The 18,456-nt window shown below is 37.9% G+C and overlaps 1 protein-coding gene across 9 annotated transcripts; it reads left to right on the forward strand.

Annotated features, from left to right (window-relative positions):
* The first annotated feature begins 991 nt into the window (after window positions 1–991).
* Window positions 992–14,681, forward strand: rxrba (retinoid x receptor, beta a). 9 transcript variants are annotated; one of them, XM_056268349.1, is made up of 14 exons: window positions 992–1,131; window positions 1,734–1,870; window positions 2,582–2,811; window positions 4,213–4,239; window positions 4,736–4,889; window positions 5,843–6,022; window positions 6,699–6,722; window positions 7,515–7,675; window positions 8,787–8,916; window positions 9,088–9,220; window positions 12,052–12,093; window positions 12,577–12,668; window positions 13,107–13,212; window positions 13,363–14,681. In XM_056268349.1, exons 2-14 carry the CDS (start codon window positions 1,855–1,857, stop codon window positions 13,508–13,510), a joined length of 1,443 nt encoding a protein of 480 aa, XP_056124324.1. In that variant the 5' UTR covers window positions 992–1,131; window positions 1,734–1,854; the 3' UTR covers window positions 13,511–14,681. The 9 variants fall into 9 exon arrangements, with proteins under 9 accessions (XP_056124324.1, XP_056124326.1, XP_056124329.1 ...); XM_056268351.1 differs by having other exon boundaries at window positions 7,518–7,675; XM_056268350.1 differs by having other exon boundaries at window positions 1,012–1,164.
* The last annotated feature ends 3,775 nt before the right edge of the window (window positions 14,682–18,456 follow it).

Raw genomic sequence — 18,456 nt, forward strand, 5'->3', positions numbered from 1 at the left:
AGTACTCTTGCCTGTGGATGGCAGCTGAGTTCACAGAAAAGCTTAGGCACTAGTTATCTTGGCAAACTTCAGTGACAAGATTGTGTTTAATTATTTATACATCACTTTGGAAAATATAATATATGGTCGGAGATAAAGGAAGACTTAACATGGTGAATAAGTGTGAGGTACAAACCAGAATTGAGTGTTCATATAGACATGCTATGATGTGTGAACACATTATCATTCTGTCGAACAAAAACTTAGTGTGTTTAGATGCGCCAATGATGTATATTTACATTATTGTAATGTAAGCCACTGCTTAAAATGGGTGGGGTCGGTAAGATTTATTCGTGTTTTTAAAAGAAGTCTTTTAAAAGTGCATTTATTTGATAAAAAATATAGTAAATTCAGCCTCACATGATCCTTCAGAATATGTTCAAATAGTTTTGCTACCAAATCTTTTGTGTAATCTTTTTTTTTTATGGATTCTTTGGTGTAAAGTTCAAAAGAACAACATTTATCTGAAATCAAAAGTATTTTGTAATATTATAAATTGCTTTCAGTGGATACTTGCGGAATAAAAGTATTAATTTGTCTAAAAAAATAAAAAAAAACCCTACCAAGTCATTTTGTACACAATAGTTATTACAGTAAAACGTTTTGCTTTTTTATAATATATAAAATCTACAAATATAAATATATTGATGTTAATTACAAAACACCACCTTATTGTTGTTGTGCCTGTTTGTTTATAAACAAAAAAAGTGTACATATTAAATGATAACATCGGAAAAAAATCTAATTTTATTTACAAAAATGACAAATAATTTAATAATTGACAAATACATTATGTAAACATGTTAATGCGACACACATTTAAAGAATCACCCAGAAGCAGTTATATAATGTAGCCTACTTTGAATGAAGAAATAAACTATTTTTGGAATTAGACATTTTGGCTCATTCGATCCTTTACACGAGCCAAAATGGCGTCAGTTTCCGTGCTCGGACGTAAACAGCTTCAGTTTCCTCCTCAGAAAGGAAGATCGGTGCGACTGCGAGGATCAAACCGAAGAGATGGGAACGGAGAGTCGCGGCCCTAATTAAGCCATTTTAAATATAAATCTTCATCATATTTACGTACCTCGGGTAAATGCTGCTGTTGTTTACATTTAGTGACAGGTATATGTAGTTATAACCCTGTTATAATAACACTTTGCTCGGTTTTCCGCTGTTTGTTTGTGGGCAGTTATTTGTGCCTGCATAGTTATTAGCGTGCTAGCTAACATGCTAGTTGATTCGATTAGCCGAATACAAATAGAAATACGCGTGTTATTACACACAACACTTGTAAATTAAAAATCTTAGGTACACTTAAACATCATTAATGAATTTAGGGATACATTTAGGGCAATTTTCTAAGGCGTAATATGGCTTGTTTTGCTGTTAAACTTAAGCTATCCAGTAGGCTAAATCAGCTAACGTTAGCCGAGACTGTAAATTACGTTTTGCATGCTTACACGTGATTAATCCTTTCATCACACTAATACCGTATAGAATATTGAATCGTTTCTAAACTATTTATATGCGTTAAAAAGCCACGTGACTACTCTTACAAATTAAAGTTTTCTGTCATGTTTACACAGAAATGCAATATAACTCGCTTTGGGGTATAGTGACGATTTATATTTGTCGTGTTTGTCGTTTACATGATCTTGAATGTCATTCACGCAGCGTTTTGTTAACTGTAGGGATAACTTCAGTTGGTAAAAGATCCAGGGGCCCGGGCCTCAGTCCGCGGTCTTGAGTTGAACAGCCATCCGACATCAGAGCGAGTGTGTCGGTGTCAACAGCAGAGCCCGGCTGCACATCATGGGCGACAGCAGAGGTGAGAATGTTTGGATTATATTTCCACATGTGGCTCCACGTTTGTGTAATACAATTTACACTTAGAGCTGTACGCTTAGTTTTGAATTGCACTGCGCATCTCAAAGGATATGAATGACACAGTGTTTTGTATATAAGCAGTGCATTGAGATGCAAAGGTTAATAATACTCCTGTTAAATTTATACATTGATTTCCCATTGTTTCATGATTGTTTTGTTGTCATAATTTTAGATAGCTTTGTCTCATTATTAGTTCATGGTAACACTTAATTTTAGTGTATTTTACACATTACTTGTACTTACTGTATTAATAGGAGTAATATGTGTGTAATTACATGCAACTAACCCTAAACCAAATCCTAACTCTATAGTATGTACATATCGTTAATTAATATAACTCATTAGTTAAATGTATAATTACACTAAGACATCTTAAAGTAAAGTGTAACCTGGTTTATTTCGCATGTATCCAAGATAAATAAGCAGTTTGTGTTCTCGCTTAGTTTGATCAAGGCTACAATGATTTAGTTTGAGATAATTGACATTTAGCTTTTTGAAGCTAATTGCATTTCATGAGACAAAGCTTTACAACGTGGTAATTTAATAATCTAGCAGATGTTTAAATAATGAAAGCTAAAATTCCTGTGATTGGCCACAGTGAACGTAATTGTATAATTTTTGTTCTGATCCACAAACCTGCCTCTCCTCGCAGATTCTCGTAGTCCAGACAGTTCATCCGTTTCCTCACCACCATCAGGTCAGCGTTCGCCCCCGTTGGCCCCTTCAGCCGCCTCCATGACTTCTCTGCCACCCATCACTTCAGCCGTGAACAGTCCCATCAGCAGCATGGGCTCACCTTTCTCAGTCATCAGCTCCTCTCTGGGTTCTCCTTGCCTTCCTGGAACTCCCTCTGTAGGCTACGGCCCCATCAGCAGCCCACAGGTGAGCACTTTCATGTTATCAATCCCAACTGTTCACCAGACTCTCATTATTTCAGTTACAGGCCTGTGTGTTTGTATTGAGATAAACAGCCCAGCTTGTTTGGTTTCTGAGGGTACGTTTACATGACAACGATGTACTAAAAATAGTTTTTTGAAAAGTTTCACGCACAGACATTGTCAAAACGATCCCCATTGACACAGACCAGTAGTTGGCGATGTCACTTTGTAAAAAAAAAACAACGCTATGTGCCTATAGACTGAACACGTAATATACATGTGCTTGACTTTCACCGTTTTCACAAATTCACGTTTCTGTAGTTTACAGAGATGATGATAATATGGTTTTCAAAACTTCCACTTTGAAACCTGTTTTCAAAAGTTTGCGTTTTCAGGCCCCCAAAACGTCGTCGTGTAAATGAACGGCCAAACAGATAAAAGTTTTACGTTTTTAGTTGAAAATGGTGTCGTGTAAAAGCCCTCTAAGTCTGGCAGAATTCAGATTTTTTTTGTATTGAGTAGGCCTACATGAAAATTCAACAAAGCGGTGTAGATTTAGGACAAAAACTGCACAATAGTTAAATTTGCATTAATATCATAGTTATCATCTACATCTTAATGTACACTACAGTTAAAAAGTCTGGGGTCAGGGTTTTTTTTTTTCAAGTTTTTTATCAAAAGAGACAGTAAATACATTTATAATGTTAAAAAGATTTCTTTTTCAAATAAATGATTTTTAAAAACTTTATATTCATCAAGGAATCTTGAAAAAAGTATTACAGTTTCCTCAAAAATATTAAGTAGCACAATCATCATTAAGCAGCAAATCAGCATATTAGAATGATTTCTGAAGGATCATGTGACATTGAAGACTGTAGTAATGATGCTGAAAATTCAGCTTTGCATCACAGGAATAAATTACATTTTAAAATATATTAAAATAGAAAACTGTAATTTTAAATTGTAATAATATTTCACTGTTTTTACTGTATTTTTGATCCAATAAATGCAGCCGTGGTGAGCATTAGAGACTTCTTTCAAAAACATCTTATCAACACCAAACTTTTTTTGTGTATTGTACAATGACTAGCAATATGTAACTAGACCTGCATAATTTCAAGGTTTGGTTCAGCTTTTGAAAAAAAAAAATCTAAATACCAGTTTATTTACAGAGGTTATTTGAGTGTTTCACTCTAAAATGTTAATCTTTAACTGACCGTCTGGTATTTTGACCTTAATTTCCAAAGTCTCTTTGGTAGGTTTCTGTCGATCTAAAACCGATTGTTAGTCTAAATCGTAGTTTTAACAATACAAAATAGCATAGTGGATTTGGTAATGTAGCACCACGTCCCTCGTTCCACAAGCTTTTTGCGCCCCTGCTCATCACTGCATTTCTGTTTCACAGATGAACATGTTTCCCAGAAACATAGAGGTGAGACCTTGTACCCTCTCTCAGTTCCTGACTCTCTCATGCTTTCCTCGTTTTCTAGTCGCTCCTTTCATGCAAATGTCTTCTTCCCTTTACTGTTGCTCATAAATGTTGAAATGTTGCTCTGTTTGGATGTTGCTCTGATTCCTTGGATACATTCCGTCTTTAAGGGGTTTTGTTCAAATGACTTCAAAATGCAATCAAAATAAAATTCTTAATGATTGATCATCTTCCACCTGTGCTCAAGGTGATTTGTGATGGAATGGTGTTTGAATGATTTGGGGAGAAATGTCTGGTTATGATCAGTTAAGGGTTAAGGGCTAATTAGGCATGTGTTACTGACCATAAGAAATTAACATGTTTTGTTTTTTTACCTTGCAATTTGATTTTTGTTTATCACTAACAAAATAGGAAGTGTTACATTTTTCAAGTGTTCAAAGTTTCAATACAACTTTTGTCTTTTTTTCTGCCACTTCATCTTTCTCATCGCCCTTCTCAGATCAACTCCACTGTGTCTATGTCGGGCCTGCATGCCGTCAGCAGCTCTGATGACGTGAAACCACCCTTCGGTTTGAAGCCCCTCTCCAGCCACAGCCCAGGACCCATGCTCTCACAGAAGCGTCTGTGTGCCATCTGTGGGGATCGCTCCTCTGGTAAGTCACTGATAAACCCATCTTAAAACTGAAACTGTCATTCCTTATGAAAATGTATTTTTCCTTTTAAATGTTTATAGCCTGTTTATAGCTATTAGATAGGTGAGTAAAATAGTGAATCTAAAAATGGTACAGTATCATCAATCAGGGGTAAGTGTAATGAGAATAGATATTTTTGACACGGTTTAAATCACAAATAATTTATTTTTCATGTTAATGTAATGGAAAAAATGCTATATATGTATATGATATGTCTTCTGCTGCTGTAGCCCGTCTGCTTCAAGGTTCGCTGTGTTGTACGTTCAAAGGTGCTGTACTGCAGACCGGTTGTAACAACTGGTTATTTGAGTTACTGTTGTCTTTCTATCAGATCGAACAGTCTGGCTATTCTCCTCTGACTTCTGGCATCAACAAGGCATTTTCATCCACAGAACTGCTGCTCAATGGATATTTTCCCTACCCTAGAGAGATGGTTGTACGTGAAAATCCCAGTATATCCCAGCAAAAGTCAATTAAATCACTTTTCTTCCCCATTCTGATGCTCAGTTTGAGCTTCAGCAGATCGTCTTAACCATGTCTACATGCCTAAATGCATTGAGTTTCTGCCATGTGATTCATTGATTAGATAACGTTAACTAGATTTTGTGTTAAAGAGCAGTTGAACAAGTGTACCTAATAAAGTGGCTGTGACGGAGAGTGTATATTAAATAGCCATGTGGTAATTAAATATTTTACAAATAAAAGTTATTCAACTCAATGGATTTTCCGTTTGATGTGCAAGTTGATGAGTGCAAAGCAAAAAAAGATTCATGACAAATGAACAAAAACAGCTTTTCATTATGTAACACCTATGTAACAACATTGTGTGTCAACATTATGAAATTATCGAATTTGGGCTCACTGATCTGTGGATTAACCTCCTAATTAACAAACCTAAACTCTCTTCTCTTCAGGCAAGCACTATGGCGTGTACAGCTGCGAGGGCTGCAAGGGCTTTTTCAAGCGCACCGTGAGGAAGGACCTGAGCTACACATGCAGAGACAATAAGGACTGTCTGGTGGACAAACGCCAGAGGAACCGCTGCCAGTACTGCCGCTACCAGAAGTGCCTGGCCATGGGGATGAAGAGAGAGGGTAAGAACCAGAACTCCCTGTCCCACCTAACACATACACATACTACAGACCCAATATGAGTTCCACTAAAGGGATTTTCAATGTCTGATGGCAGTGTTTCCTCCCCTTATAAATGCCCCTACATTTAATAGTCATTTGTTTGTAAACTGCATTGTTCATTATGTTTATATTTATGAGTTAATGCAATAGAAAGACTGATCTACCACAATTTTGGTGAAATATTCTTTGCTGTGGTGGAGGAAACAAACTGATGGCAATATCTAGAGAGCAGGGTGGTTGATAGACAAAAAAGCACTGAAATGTTATGTACAATTTAATGGCAATTGGGATTTACCCAAAAATGGTAGAAATGTAATTTTCTTAAAAATATTTATTTTTGTTTATTTGACATATATTTTATTTCTTTCACTTTTATTTTATTTATTTTATGATTAATTAACTTGTCACTAAGGAGAGCAAAAGAAAGGCTTTTTAGAATTAAGCAAGACAGATAGACAGTAATGACAAGAGTGGGTATAGCAGAGACATGTAGATTTTATAAGTCATATACATCACAGCACAAACCAGAGAGGAGAGGAGAGGGGGAGGGAGGGCTGTTGTCACCACTAACACCTGTCCCCCTCTCTCCCTCTTTTGTTTCCTCTTGTTCTCTCTCTTCCTCCCTCTCCTTCTGTAGTGGTCCAAGATGAACGTCAACGATGTAAGGAGAAAGCAGGGAGGCAGGGAGGGTTGGTCATGTGTGTGAATGTGGGAATGGTGAAAGTATTGCTTTGTAGGATATTAGTCACAGCCATTAAAGGGGTCATGCCATCTTTTTTTTCTGAGATCCACTTGAAAATATGAAAATATTTTCTTAAAGTGATTTTTTTTCTTCTCAAATTGATGCCTTGAGTCTGACTGAAATTATAAGAGACCTTGTTAAAAAATAATCATCAGCACCCAACCCAGCCAGAAACAGCACACTGTTTTGCTGTTATTAATTCATTTGATGTTTATAAGTAATAGTATACATGTGGTCTAGTCTTTTTGCAGAATAACTGGCAAATTTTTAGGTCTGAATTTACAATATAGTTTCATAGTGCATCAAACTGTTATCATTAGTTAAAAGGAAACTTATTTCCACATGATATGACCCCTTTAAATGACATGATGCAGCAAAAAAAATATTAGTCATGTGAGAATGATGTTTTGAATTTGTGCAATGAGGGACCTTTGTAGCTTTTACTGGGTCATTGAAGAAGGAATGTTGCTGTAGAACATAATTGTGTGAATGAATGTGTTGAAAACTAACCAGGAACTACATGTATCTGTATATCTCTGTGTCTCTCTACATCTGTTTTCATCTTTACCGCTTTCCCTATTCACTGCCCCTTCTCTCTTTTCATTTTCCTTTCCCCATCATGTTAATCTCTCTCACACTGTCCTCTGCTCTATCCTTCATCCCTGTTTCCCCGTCTTGTTCCTTTTCCTCATTTCCCTGTGTGCGATACAGCAGTTCAGGAGGAGCGTCAGAGGAACAAGGAGCGGGAAGGAGAGGTGGAGTCCACCAGCGCTGCGAATGAAGAGATGCCAGTGGAGAAGATTCTGGAAGCAGAAATGGCCGTGGAGCAGAAGACTGAGCTGCATGCGGATGGCAGCTCAGGTGGAAGCTCTGTAAGTAGCAGATAAGCGTGTTAAGGAGGATTTATGATCTTTAGTGCCAGGATGATCTGTTACGTGACCTTTAAAATTATTGGGCTCTAATTGTGGCAGCCCAATGACAGTAAGCTGGTGGACTGATTAAATGCAGGAAGTTTCATAGAGCCAGCCATTCATATTAGAGCATTCAGTTTTGATAAAGCTTTTGACATTTTTTTACTTGCAATATGCATGTAGATGTAATGAGACAGACTGAATGCATATTTAGCACCATCTCCAGATTTTAAAGAGAGGACCTATTATATTTTTTTTACATTTTCAACTTTCTTTAGTGTTTAATGTTGCTGTTTGTGCATGAATAATGTCTGCAAAGTTACAAAACACAAAGTCACTTCAAAGGGAGTTCTTCTTTATATCAGTAGGCACTGTTTTTGAATTTTGAATAACACTTATGTAACACCATGTGATGTTACTGTTTTCCCTGAAACGCCACAATTGTAGTCATGAGTTTTCTTTTGGGAACGTACACGTCACAGGATTTCGCATTTAAATAATTCCTACCCAAGGCATAGGCAAATAAAAGAGGGGTGAGGCCTGGTTGCGGTAGTAGTGTGTTGTAACTCGTGGTTTTGGTAAGGGGCGTGACATTTCCGAAACACGCTCAAAACATTTTCCTATCACAACACACTGGTCCAGCCAACCAATCAGAGCACATTGCGCTTTTTGGAAAGGGGCCACGTTGAGACGGGAATTAAACAGAGCTGCATTTCTCGAAAGCATTATGAGCAAAGTAGATCTTAGAGACCATTGTTGACAATGGTTTTGCAATCTACTTAGGCATACAATGCTTTTGGGAAACGCAGCCCAAAGTGTTACAGACAGGTGGGTAAGAGGTCAAATATAGGAAAACAAATGTGTTTTATGAACATCCAAGTATGAAAATCTATTCTAATAGACCCCAAAAACAAAATCAAGACTTTGTAAAAGAGCATAATATGCCCTCTTTCAAATGCAGATTCCTACTGCTAATATAACAACAAAAAGACTAGTGTGTGATGTTACTGTTTTTGTTTCATTCCCTCTGCTTACCACTTACCCATAATACTTTATTTTTACCTCTCCTCAGCCGAACGACCCAGTCACAAATATCTGCCAGGCAGCTGATAAACAGCTGTTCACTTTGGTGGAGTGGGCAAAGAGGATTCCTCACTTCAGTGAGCTGTCTCTGGATGACCAGGTCATTCTACTGCGTGCTGGTAAACCTGTTTGCCTCTGAATAACGTACTTTCATATTTCTGAAAAACATTTAATAATATAAATCTGCTAACTGTATTTTAGTGATGCTTCCCTTAGCAAACACTGTTAATGATTTACTTTACTCAATATTGAACCCCACTCATCTTATGCTGCTTTTATTTGTCTGTCAGGCTGGAATGAGCTATTGATCGCATCATTCTCTCATCGCTCCATCACGGTGAAGGATGGCATTCTGCTGGCCACTGGCCTCCATGTGCACAGGAACAGTGCTCACAGTGCTGGGGTGGGAGCCATCTTTGACAGGTAATAGTCATGTCCCATGACTGCAGACTGCCAAGATGCACATACATTTTAAAAAGATAAGACGATGCGCATAAACTATGATGGAAACACAGCATCTCAGTTGTTGGTTTAATCATTCTGAAATGCCTGAGCCAAAGTCTGTCATCAGAATAAGTTGGTATAATGACTTCCTAGAAGTTTCTCACATGATTGACAGCGTTTATTGCGAGACACAAGTCATTTATGATGTAGGAAAAAAGAGCCACAGTGGCTTTCCCAATTGCATCAACTTCCATTTTTATTACAGATATTTTGCGCCAATTTCCCATGGAGTGACGATTTTTGTTCTCTCACATGGGATGGAATGTGCAATGTTTTTGCGATATTCCTATTTTGCGCATAAGTTATAAATTCGCAACTTTGGATGGAAACATAGCTATTGATGATGGTTCATATTCACATCGCACTTCCATTTAGCTGGAATCAGACTTTGTAAATGAGACTTAATGACAATTAATTTCGTTACATTTGTTAATATTAATCAATTCAATGCTTTACTTGAATAATTTCTTGTTGCAATTATGTAAAGATGTGCATGTGACTTGCTTTGCTTATGTGTGGAAAGGATAAGACAAGAAATAGTTTATTGTATCATAGTTTGTGGTAAACCTGCGCTCATAAAACTTAACAGCTTTGATTCTTGCTTTTTATGACACATTTAAGGCTGCAAAGGTGGTTGGATTTTCCTGCGTCATGACAAAGAAAAATACCTTTTACCTCCCGACAGCCTGCCGCCTTGACGCTGCTATTTATAGTGTGCTTTTTTAGAATGACAAAGAACGACAGACAGGACATGCACATACATGCAAACACCTATATGTGCACCAACGCTCTCCTCTGCTTAGTCTCAACAACACACTCTCATTTACATAATCAGTACAGGCACACATATGAAGTGTGTTCTGTCACGTAATCTGCTGTTTATTACAGCAGTTGCTTATTTCAAGGAACAAATTTAGCACATTTCTCCCCTAGACTTCTGAAGACTCCATATTTTGTCTTTGTCTTATGCAAATCCAGGAATAATGAGCTACAGGCTGTTGTTTTAAATCAGCTCATTCTAGATGTGCTGTGCTACAGTTTGTTGTGATGCTCATATGAAATTGTCTTTTGTTGCCATTCATCTTGTCATAATGTCTCTGCTTCAGAAATGAGCCTCCCTGTCCTTGTGCTTCACTGTCCATCTCACCTGATTTTTGCAGCGCTTCATTGTCGTCCTTTTGGTGCCATGTGCTGTGTACACATGCTTCTTGCTTTGCTTTATTGGCTCATGCTCTAGATGCTATTTAACTCTCTGTGCAAAATCTGATGCGTCTTCAGAATCATTTTATGTGCATTTTAAGCAATTAAGGCATGCTGAGTAAATATAGCGCATAATGATAACTTAACTAAATTAATTAACTGTTATATTCCACAACAACAACAATAATAATAATATTATATTTTTCCTTCAGGGCTCAACAGTGATTTTGTATAAATTTTTACTATTGTTCAAATATTTACAGGCCGCATTAACAAAATGTTATATTTTGTATTCAAATATATATATTTTTATTTGCAGTAGCTAGAAATTATGTGTGAATAACACGTATGTATTACATATATTTAAAATGATGTAATAAAGCCCTATTTTAACTAATGATCACCAGATTTTAAAGTCCCCTTGTAGTCAATAATTGTATCCCTTAAAACAAATTTTTGCTCACCAAAATGACATATTTCAATGTTTTTTTCCTGTGAAAAAAATTTCTTCATGCCTTAAAATAGCTTGAATGTAACTCTACACCCTTGCTTCATTCTACACCCCGCCTCTACTCACTCACACCAGCTCCGAGATCCTCTCGGCCAACTTACTGAGGAAAACACTGCACAATGGTATCGCTCTTTACAACGTCGGACAGATAACGGTAATTAATATGATTAGCCCTTTATCAAACAGCTAGTAATGTGATGTAATGTTCCCGTTCGTTTGAACAACTCAGAACGTCAGTGGAGAAAGGCATATATTCATCATAACATCGTAATATACATCATACACCCACTATATTGTTAAATCTACCCGATTTTTCATATCAACAGAAAAATATACCGGGATAACCTGGCTTCTCTTGAGACTCCCCTGTTTCACGGTTAATGATATGCTAAAGCCTGCCCACACGTTGACGTGATTGGTTACAAGGAGGTTTGTGACGACAGAAACACCAGCGATTTAAAACTGCGTTTTTAAGACTGTCTTTAGATCACTGCAGTTTAAAAGAGAAAATACTCAGGAAGGGTGTTGACTTATAAATTTGCACATGGTTTGTCTTAAAGCATATTAAAAACACCACATAAACATATAAACAACATTAAAACATTTATTTTCACCACAGGGGGACTTTAAGAGAACCTCGGTAAGGTTTGCATCAACAGATTTTGCAAAGCATCAATGCTCAAATCATCAAAGTTTGCATGACTTGAAATTACATGTACGTGATTAAATCGTTAAAGTGTCCATCCTTAATGTTGAGCCCTGTTCTTATCCTGAATTTTTTTTTTTTGTTGTTGATCATGTTCTGTTGTGTTTGTTCTGCGCTGGGAATTGTCATTTCTAGCTTCATTGCTGCCATCCAATGATCCATCTGCCTTCCTTTCAACAAGAGCCTGTAGCTTGTTACTCTTTGAACTGGGCCTACCGCCAACATACGTGGAGTCTTAACGTCTCTGCCTGGGCCTTTCTGGAGCGGGGAGACATTATATAACTATGATATGTGTAATGACATTTTAATAACACATTGTGATTGAACACACAGGGAGAGTGCGCACAATGCAGAGGTTGGGGCCATATTCGACAGGTAATGACACTCCGCCACACGCCATAAACAAACAGCAGCAGTCAGAAAAGCCTGTAGCTTGAGAGTTTATTTTGGATAAAATTATGTCTGGGGCTGTTTGGGGCAGGTAAAGACCAAACTGACCTTGTGTATGTGTGTCTGTGTGTGTGATTGAATGCATTGCTTGGAATCACAATGTTAGCAAGAGTGACTGATGTTTTATGTTGCATGCTCTGTTTTTAAAAAGTTAATTTCTGAATGTACTTTTTGTCGTATTAAGATCTGAGGACTGTTTTATTTTATATCCCTGTTATAGCAGGGATTTTTATGTTGTTTAGTATATTTTTAAGTGGCTATGAAAACGGCTCCACCAAGCTTTTTTCTGTTGCCTGATTGTGAATTGTGGTACTTCAGAAATTAACCTAAATCTTCTTTTTTTTTTTCACCTTTCCCTTCTTGCTTTTCATCCCATGCTCCTTCCTGCCCCCATTTTCATGGCGTCAGGGTGCTGACGGAGCTGGTGAGCAAGATGAGAGACATGCAGATGGATAAAACAGAGTTGGGCTGCCTGAGAGCCATCATCCTCTTCAACCCAGGTCAGTCCGCAAAGTCATAAACATTCAATTCATATTCGTTCATACTAAGAATATTCTGATATAACTTTTTTTTCCAGATCAAATACGATGCTGATACGTTAATTTTTGGTACTTGCCAGTGACGTATTTTCATTCCATTTGCAATTTAAAATTAAATAGAATAATTTAACTACAAACTTCCCAGAAATATGTTTGTTTGATGCACTGATACCAGGCGTTATCGCTGCAGCTCTAGTTCATAGTCAATCTCTGTTCAACCAAAATCCAAACTTAGAATGAGCTAAGACTGTAATTGTGCAAAGTCCAGTTCATATTCAAGAATTTAAGAATATATTGCAATATATCACAGTTACAAAAAAAAAATTGTTTTGCTGATTTTTACTCATACCGTTTCTGACCTACCTGATGACAACTTTTTGTTTTATGTCTGTTGTGCAGATGCAAAGGGATTGTCAAGCCCAAGTGAAGTGGAGTTACTGAGAGAGAAGGTCTATGCATCGCTGGAGGCTTATTGTAAACAGAGATATCCTGACCAGCAGGGGAGGTACAGCACATAATTTCCACTTCTATCACTCAATAGTTCACAACAGTAGGGTCCAGTAAAATCCCATTTACAATCTTCATAGTGAAAAAAAAATGGGTGATCATTACTGTGGTTATATTGCAGTTTCTCAACATCTCACTTGGTTTTCAGGTTTGCCAAGCTCCTACTCCGGCTCCCAGCGCTTCGCTCCATTGGCTTAAAATGCTTGGAGCACCTGTTCTTCTTCAAGCTGATTGGAGACACCCCAATCGACACCTTCTTAATGGAAATGCTTGAAGCGCCTCATCAGCTGACCTAACCTGGACTAGGCTCGATCCAGTTCAATCCGGTTTGCACCAGGGAATCGCAGTCCCCCCTGGACTCTGGGGCTTCACTGTCTCACTTCCCATTAACACCTTCCCCCTCTCTCCTACACGTTCTCCCTGCCGCACCTTCAAACCAGTACAGCCCCGAAAAAAAGACTCTTAGCTGTCTGAAAAAAAAGACTTGTTTTCCATGTAAGGTTTTACACAGTATGAGCTGTCCAGAGAGAGCTTATTTTTCAAATTCATTGGAGGTTCTAAATCATAAGCTTCAATTTAAAGACTTCGGCTTCCAGTTTTAGAACTCTCATATTGATTCTAGAGTTCTCCGTGTGTCGCTTTGGTTTGTATGTTACTCTGAATGCACGAATTGTACTTCTTTTTCGTTTATCATTGCAGTCATACAGCCCTTCGGCTGAATTTACAGTGCATGTGTGACCGGGGCGAGAATCCGGGCGAGCCATTTGGCTGGTACGAATCAAGTCGCGGCAGACCTGCCTCTTTGTTTTTGACTGTGGAATACTGCTAACTGCTATCTTTGGGATTTTTACCTTGAAATCCTACTTTGTACTGTACTCATAAAATGAGTCTGATTTATAAACGGCATTGGAAATTCTCGGCCTGCTGCATCTGGCCCATATGAAATGCAGGCCAGGGTTTTACATTTGTGAATAAATGTATGCAGGTTTTTTGGACATGAGTTTTTGATCATGTTCCAAGGAGGGCCTAAAGGCACAGATTAATTTTCGCAGGAAAATCCTGCTTTTTTTGGCGGCAATAGGAGGGTCGACCTTGTTTTTCTTGGTTTGTGTTGTTTTAAATGAGCAAATATATTGGTATAGGTTTTGGTACCTTCTAGAGGACCTTACACCTTTGCCATTTCATAATTTTTCCCATGTTCTTTTGATCTATTTCTTCAGCAATTCCTTAAATAGGAACCAATTACACACCATGACCCCCGAAAGGACAGATATTTATAAAGTGTGTGTGTGTGTGCTGTGTAGTATGTCCAACCACTCTTGTCCTTTCCACGTGATCGGTGTAGAAGGCCTTTTTCTTTTGTGTTTATGAAATCAGCTTGTCATCAGGCTCCTTTGGAATGAACTGGTACTAACTTTGGCATAGTAAACAACAAAAGTGATTCTGGTTTGTGTAAAGGCTGGAATACTCTACACAACTTTTGCAGATTTTTGGCCTGGTTTACAATCGGGAAGAATTTACGCTAGTTGGCAAAATTGAGAGCAATTTTCGGACCGTCGAAGTTGAACGATTTCACAGAAAACCTTGTAGTGTACGATGGGCACAGACTATGATTCCATCCAGTCGGGGAATATCAAAAGTTAAATATTTCAAGCCGATTTTAGAACACATCTTGTTTTCATTTGGCATGCATCTAGCAACAAAAAGCATGTTTCTGCATGCGTTGATGCCCTGTTTTTCTCTGTAACCATTTACAAAGTCTGCAAGTGTATGATGCCTAGTGTTTAAAAATCTGTTCTGATTTTAAAGGTAGTGTAGTGTGTATTCCAGCTGTGTGTTGTACATTCCATCTGTACTGGTTGCCTCCCTCAGCAACTCTCTGAATTATTCAACAGGGACTGAGGGACTAGGGTCATGTAAGAATTTTGCGTTCAATCTGAAAGGTCGAAGTGTCAAAACCAGCATCCACTATAATCTCTATGCATTTATGTGCGAACGTTTGTATAGTCTTGGAAGAAAGAATTCAGGCCATTAAACAAGATCTAGAAAATGCACCAGTATTGATGGTGGGTACTATTTTCTTATATGCCTGTTAGTTTCTGTGGCTCAAACCAAGTAATTTTAGGCAGAGACTTGAGATCCAATATTGACAGTGTTTGAAGTTTTTATAGAGAAAAATATCTAGAGATTGCTAGTGGTCCCACCATTTTTGGTGCTAGTAATGACAACCGTTAGACATAAATGCTGACACCAAAATAGAAACACAGCAGTGGTGAAAATATGCAATTTCTCCAATAAGCTTGAATTTGATATGCCAATTTCTTATTTAATACACCATCTTCTGCATAATGATTTCAATTGTAGTATCCAGATTTTATATATCCATAAGGTGCTTAATTTCCAGTTGAGAGTATAGTCATGCCGAAATCGTCCAGAAAGACGGAATTAACATCAGATAAGATCGTTCTCAGATGTTTGAAGGATCAATGGATTGTACTGTAATCCATAATATGCTAGCCATTGACATGTGACTGAATCCAGACTTCCATTTTTAGCTTTGGTTCTCTGTGACTAGCGTTGCCCCCTAGCTTAACTTTCCTGTGTGTTTGTTTTGCTAGGGCAAGTGGTAGGAAGAATCCAGTTTTGAAGCCTTTTTAATGTGATCAATGACTGACCCCTGGTCCTATAAATTTGGCTTCCCGGTAGTTCCTCAAAGAGGTTCTGTATTTTCTTGTGTGTTTGGTCTATCCACGTTCCATTTATCCAGGAATTAAAGCTATTTCAGTTGGTGTCTGCTCTATATCTGAACGTGGGAAGGCTCATTTGATTGTGCACTGTGTGCTTGTGTTTTCATGTGGGCGTCTGGAGCTTTACCAGAGTTGTCAGCCTAGGGTGTAGGTGTGTGTGTGTGTGTGTGTGTGTGTGTGTGCAGCTTTGCAGAAAAAATCCTATGTGAAAGATGCATACAAGAGTCGTCATGTGGTAAAAATCTTCACCGTATTTCCTTGAAATGGAGTGCAATGGCCCTGTCTCCTATTACTTGATTGCAGTTTGCCACAATCGACTTTTCGCTTGACTAGGCTACATATTAATCCAGACATGTGCTGTGAGCTTGTGTGGCCGACCCTCCCTGTCTTTTGGGGTCCACTTTTTTTTCTTCTCCAAAATTGTTACTTTTTTCATAATCGTACCTTTTAACAGCTCTCAAAATTAGCTTAGGGTTGCAAGGCATTCATAAAAACGAATAAGGCTTGCACAGGATTTTGTACAATGTACAATGTCTCGTTACAATGGACCGTAACCCCTGAATTATCCGTCATGCACCTGAACTGATTCAGCACTGCCAAACAGGTGTGAGGGGAGTGTTTTTGTAGTTTTTTTTGGCTGTTCCTAACACCTACTGGTTGACTGTGTACTGTGATGATCACTAAACGGAGCCCCTATTGCAACTATTTATACTGAGCTGAGTCAGAGATCCAGAGGGTTCTGGTAGTGTGTGTTTTTTTCTAAGGCCTTGTTGCTGCAATTGTTGTCACATGTGGGAAAGCCCTCCTGTTTGTGTATTTGAAGCCGAGTGGCGCTCGGAAATATGCACAGTGCAAACTTGAATTAATCTCTGCCTGAGAATGAAGTGGGTGTGCATGTTACAGTCTGAGAGCTGATTCACTTTTATCTTCGTTTTTGGCTTAGCGGTGAATGTTTGCTTCTGTGATGAGATATATGCATAAGATATGAGTGAAGTTGAAGCATTTGCGAAGGTGAAGTGGGTTCATACAGGTGAATTGCACAAAACCTGTCAAGAATGTGACCGGGTCATACTACACCACAAAATCAAAAGAAGGAAAAATAAACTTAAATGGACAATTTTCGCTTTTCATCACTGTAAAATAAGTGATATATCATTGGATGTGAAGTATTTTATTCTGACTTAAATCAAAACGATTGACCTACAGTAATGAATCACTATTTAGAATAATTGGAATAAACATTTCTGTATGCATTACAGTACATACTATTTTTTTTCTATTGATTTTGAGGTGAAATGTGACCTGGACATGCTTTTTGTGAGGTTCACCCATACGTGATCATGTTGAATGGATGTACAGCTGAAGGAGGGCTAGATGATGATTTTGTACTTGTAAGTGGGGGGGGGGGGGTGATATGGTGATTGTTTAATGGGAAAGAGATTTCATACTTGATATGATATGACAGAGCTTTCTTTATTTACTCCCATCAAATGAAAAACAACAAAAATATTGCTTCTCACTATGTTTTCTGACTTCTCTTTTCTTTATGCTTTACATCTTTGTGTATCCTGACGTATTAGTGCAAAACTGTTATGTTATTTGGGGTCTCCCCCCCCTCTCCACACCCTTCCCTCTTCATTTTTCTTGTCTAGTTTTTAATCTGTCTCCAGCAGTTGTGGAAATGATTGACTGTACTGAGTGCGGAGAAAGAAATGTCTCTTTCTTTTTGCTTTATTGTCATTAATTCAGAATCTGTTTTTGTTGGTTGTACCATGTGTAAGTAAAGGTTTTAATACAGCACAGTTGTGTGAACTTTTTATCTTATCTTAGCAATCTGCCTGCCTTTTCACAAACATTTAGAAGCATCTTTCACTTGCCAGACCTGTAGAATTAATTTGCTTTAGTTTAAAGTAACACAATAGGCCATCATGATTTATCTATTCTTTCTTTAAACACTTGACATTCGAAGCAGTATCATAATATGTGACACATGGGACTATAATAAATTAAAACTCGTTTAAACACATTTAACCACTGCATAGTTTGTGACTTTGTGTATGGTTTTGTGACTTATACTGCATGTGTGATATATTACATTGAATATTGGTACTTTTAAAAATACATTTTTAAATTGTTTTGTCATCGCAGGATAATTTAAATTAATTGCAAAAAGCTAAAATGTTATCATACAATAAAAATTACGTAATATATACGTTAATATATAATATACATTTTAGCTTAAAATCTTGATGTTGAAAAAAGTTATGGACAAATTATTTTCCCCCCTCTTATACCCCATATTGCTGAAATTGGTCTTTTACCTGTCTTTACTAAGAGAAGCTCTTGCTCTCTGCGTCAGGGTAGTGTTGTGTGCTGCGGGAGAGCTGCTGTGGTCCTCAGTCCAGCAGGACCCCCGGGCCCTGAGCCGCTGCTGGCGCTGCAGTGTCGCGCTCTGCCCGCTAGAGGGAGGCCTTCTGCAACGTCACTCCTGGAAT

Source organism: Rhinichthys klamathensis, unplaced genomic scaffold, assembly GCF_029890125.1.
Source record: "Rhinichthys klamathensis goyatoka isolate OS25496 unplaced genomic scaffold, OSU_Roscu_1.1 h1tg000271l_1, whole genome shotgun sequence".
Lineage (NCBI taxonomy): Eukaryota > Metazoa > Chordata > Actinopteri > Cypriniformes > Leuciscidae > Rhinichthys > Rhinichthys klamathensis.

What these genes read in the sequence shown, in the direction of transcription:
- rxrba (XM_056268349.1), top strand. An exon ending in GGTCATTCTACTGCGTGCTG is followed by an intron (nt 8,917 to 9,087) that starts GTAAACCTGTTT and finishes TTTGTCTGTCAG; the next exon opens with GCTGGAATGAGCTATTGATC. An exon ending in CATCATCCTCTTCAACCCAG is followed by an intron (nt 12,669 to 13,106) that starts GTCAGTCCGCAA and finishes TCTGTTGTGCAG; the next exon opens with ATGCAAAGGGATTGTCAAGC.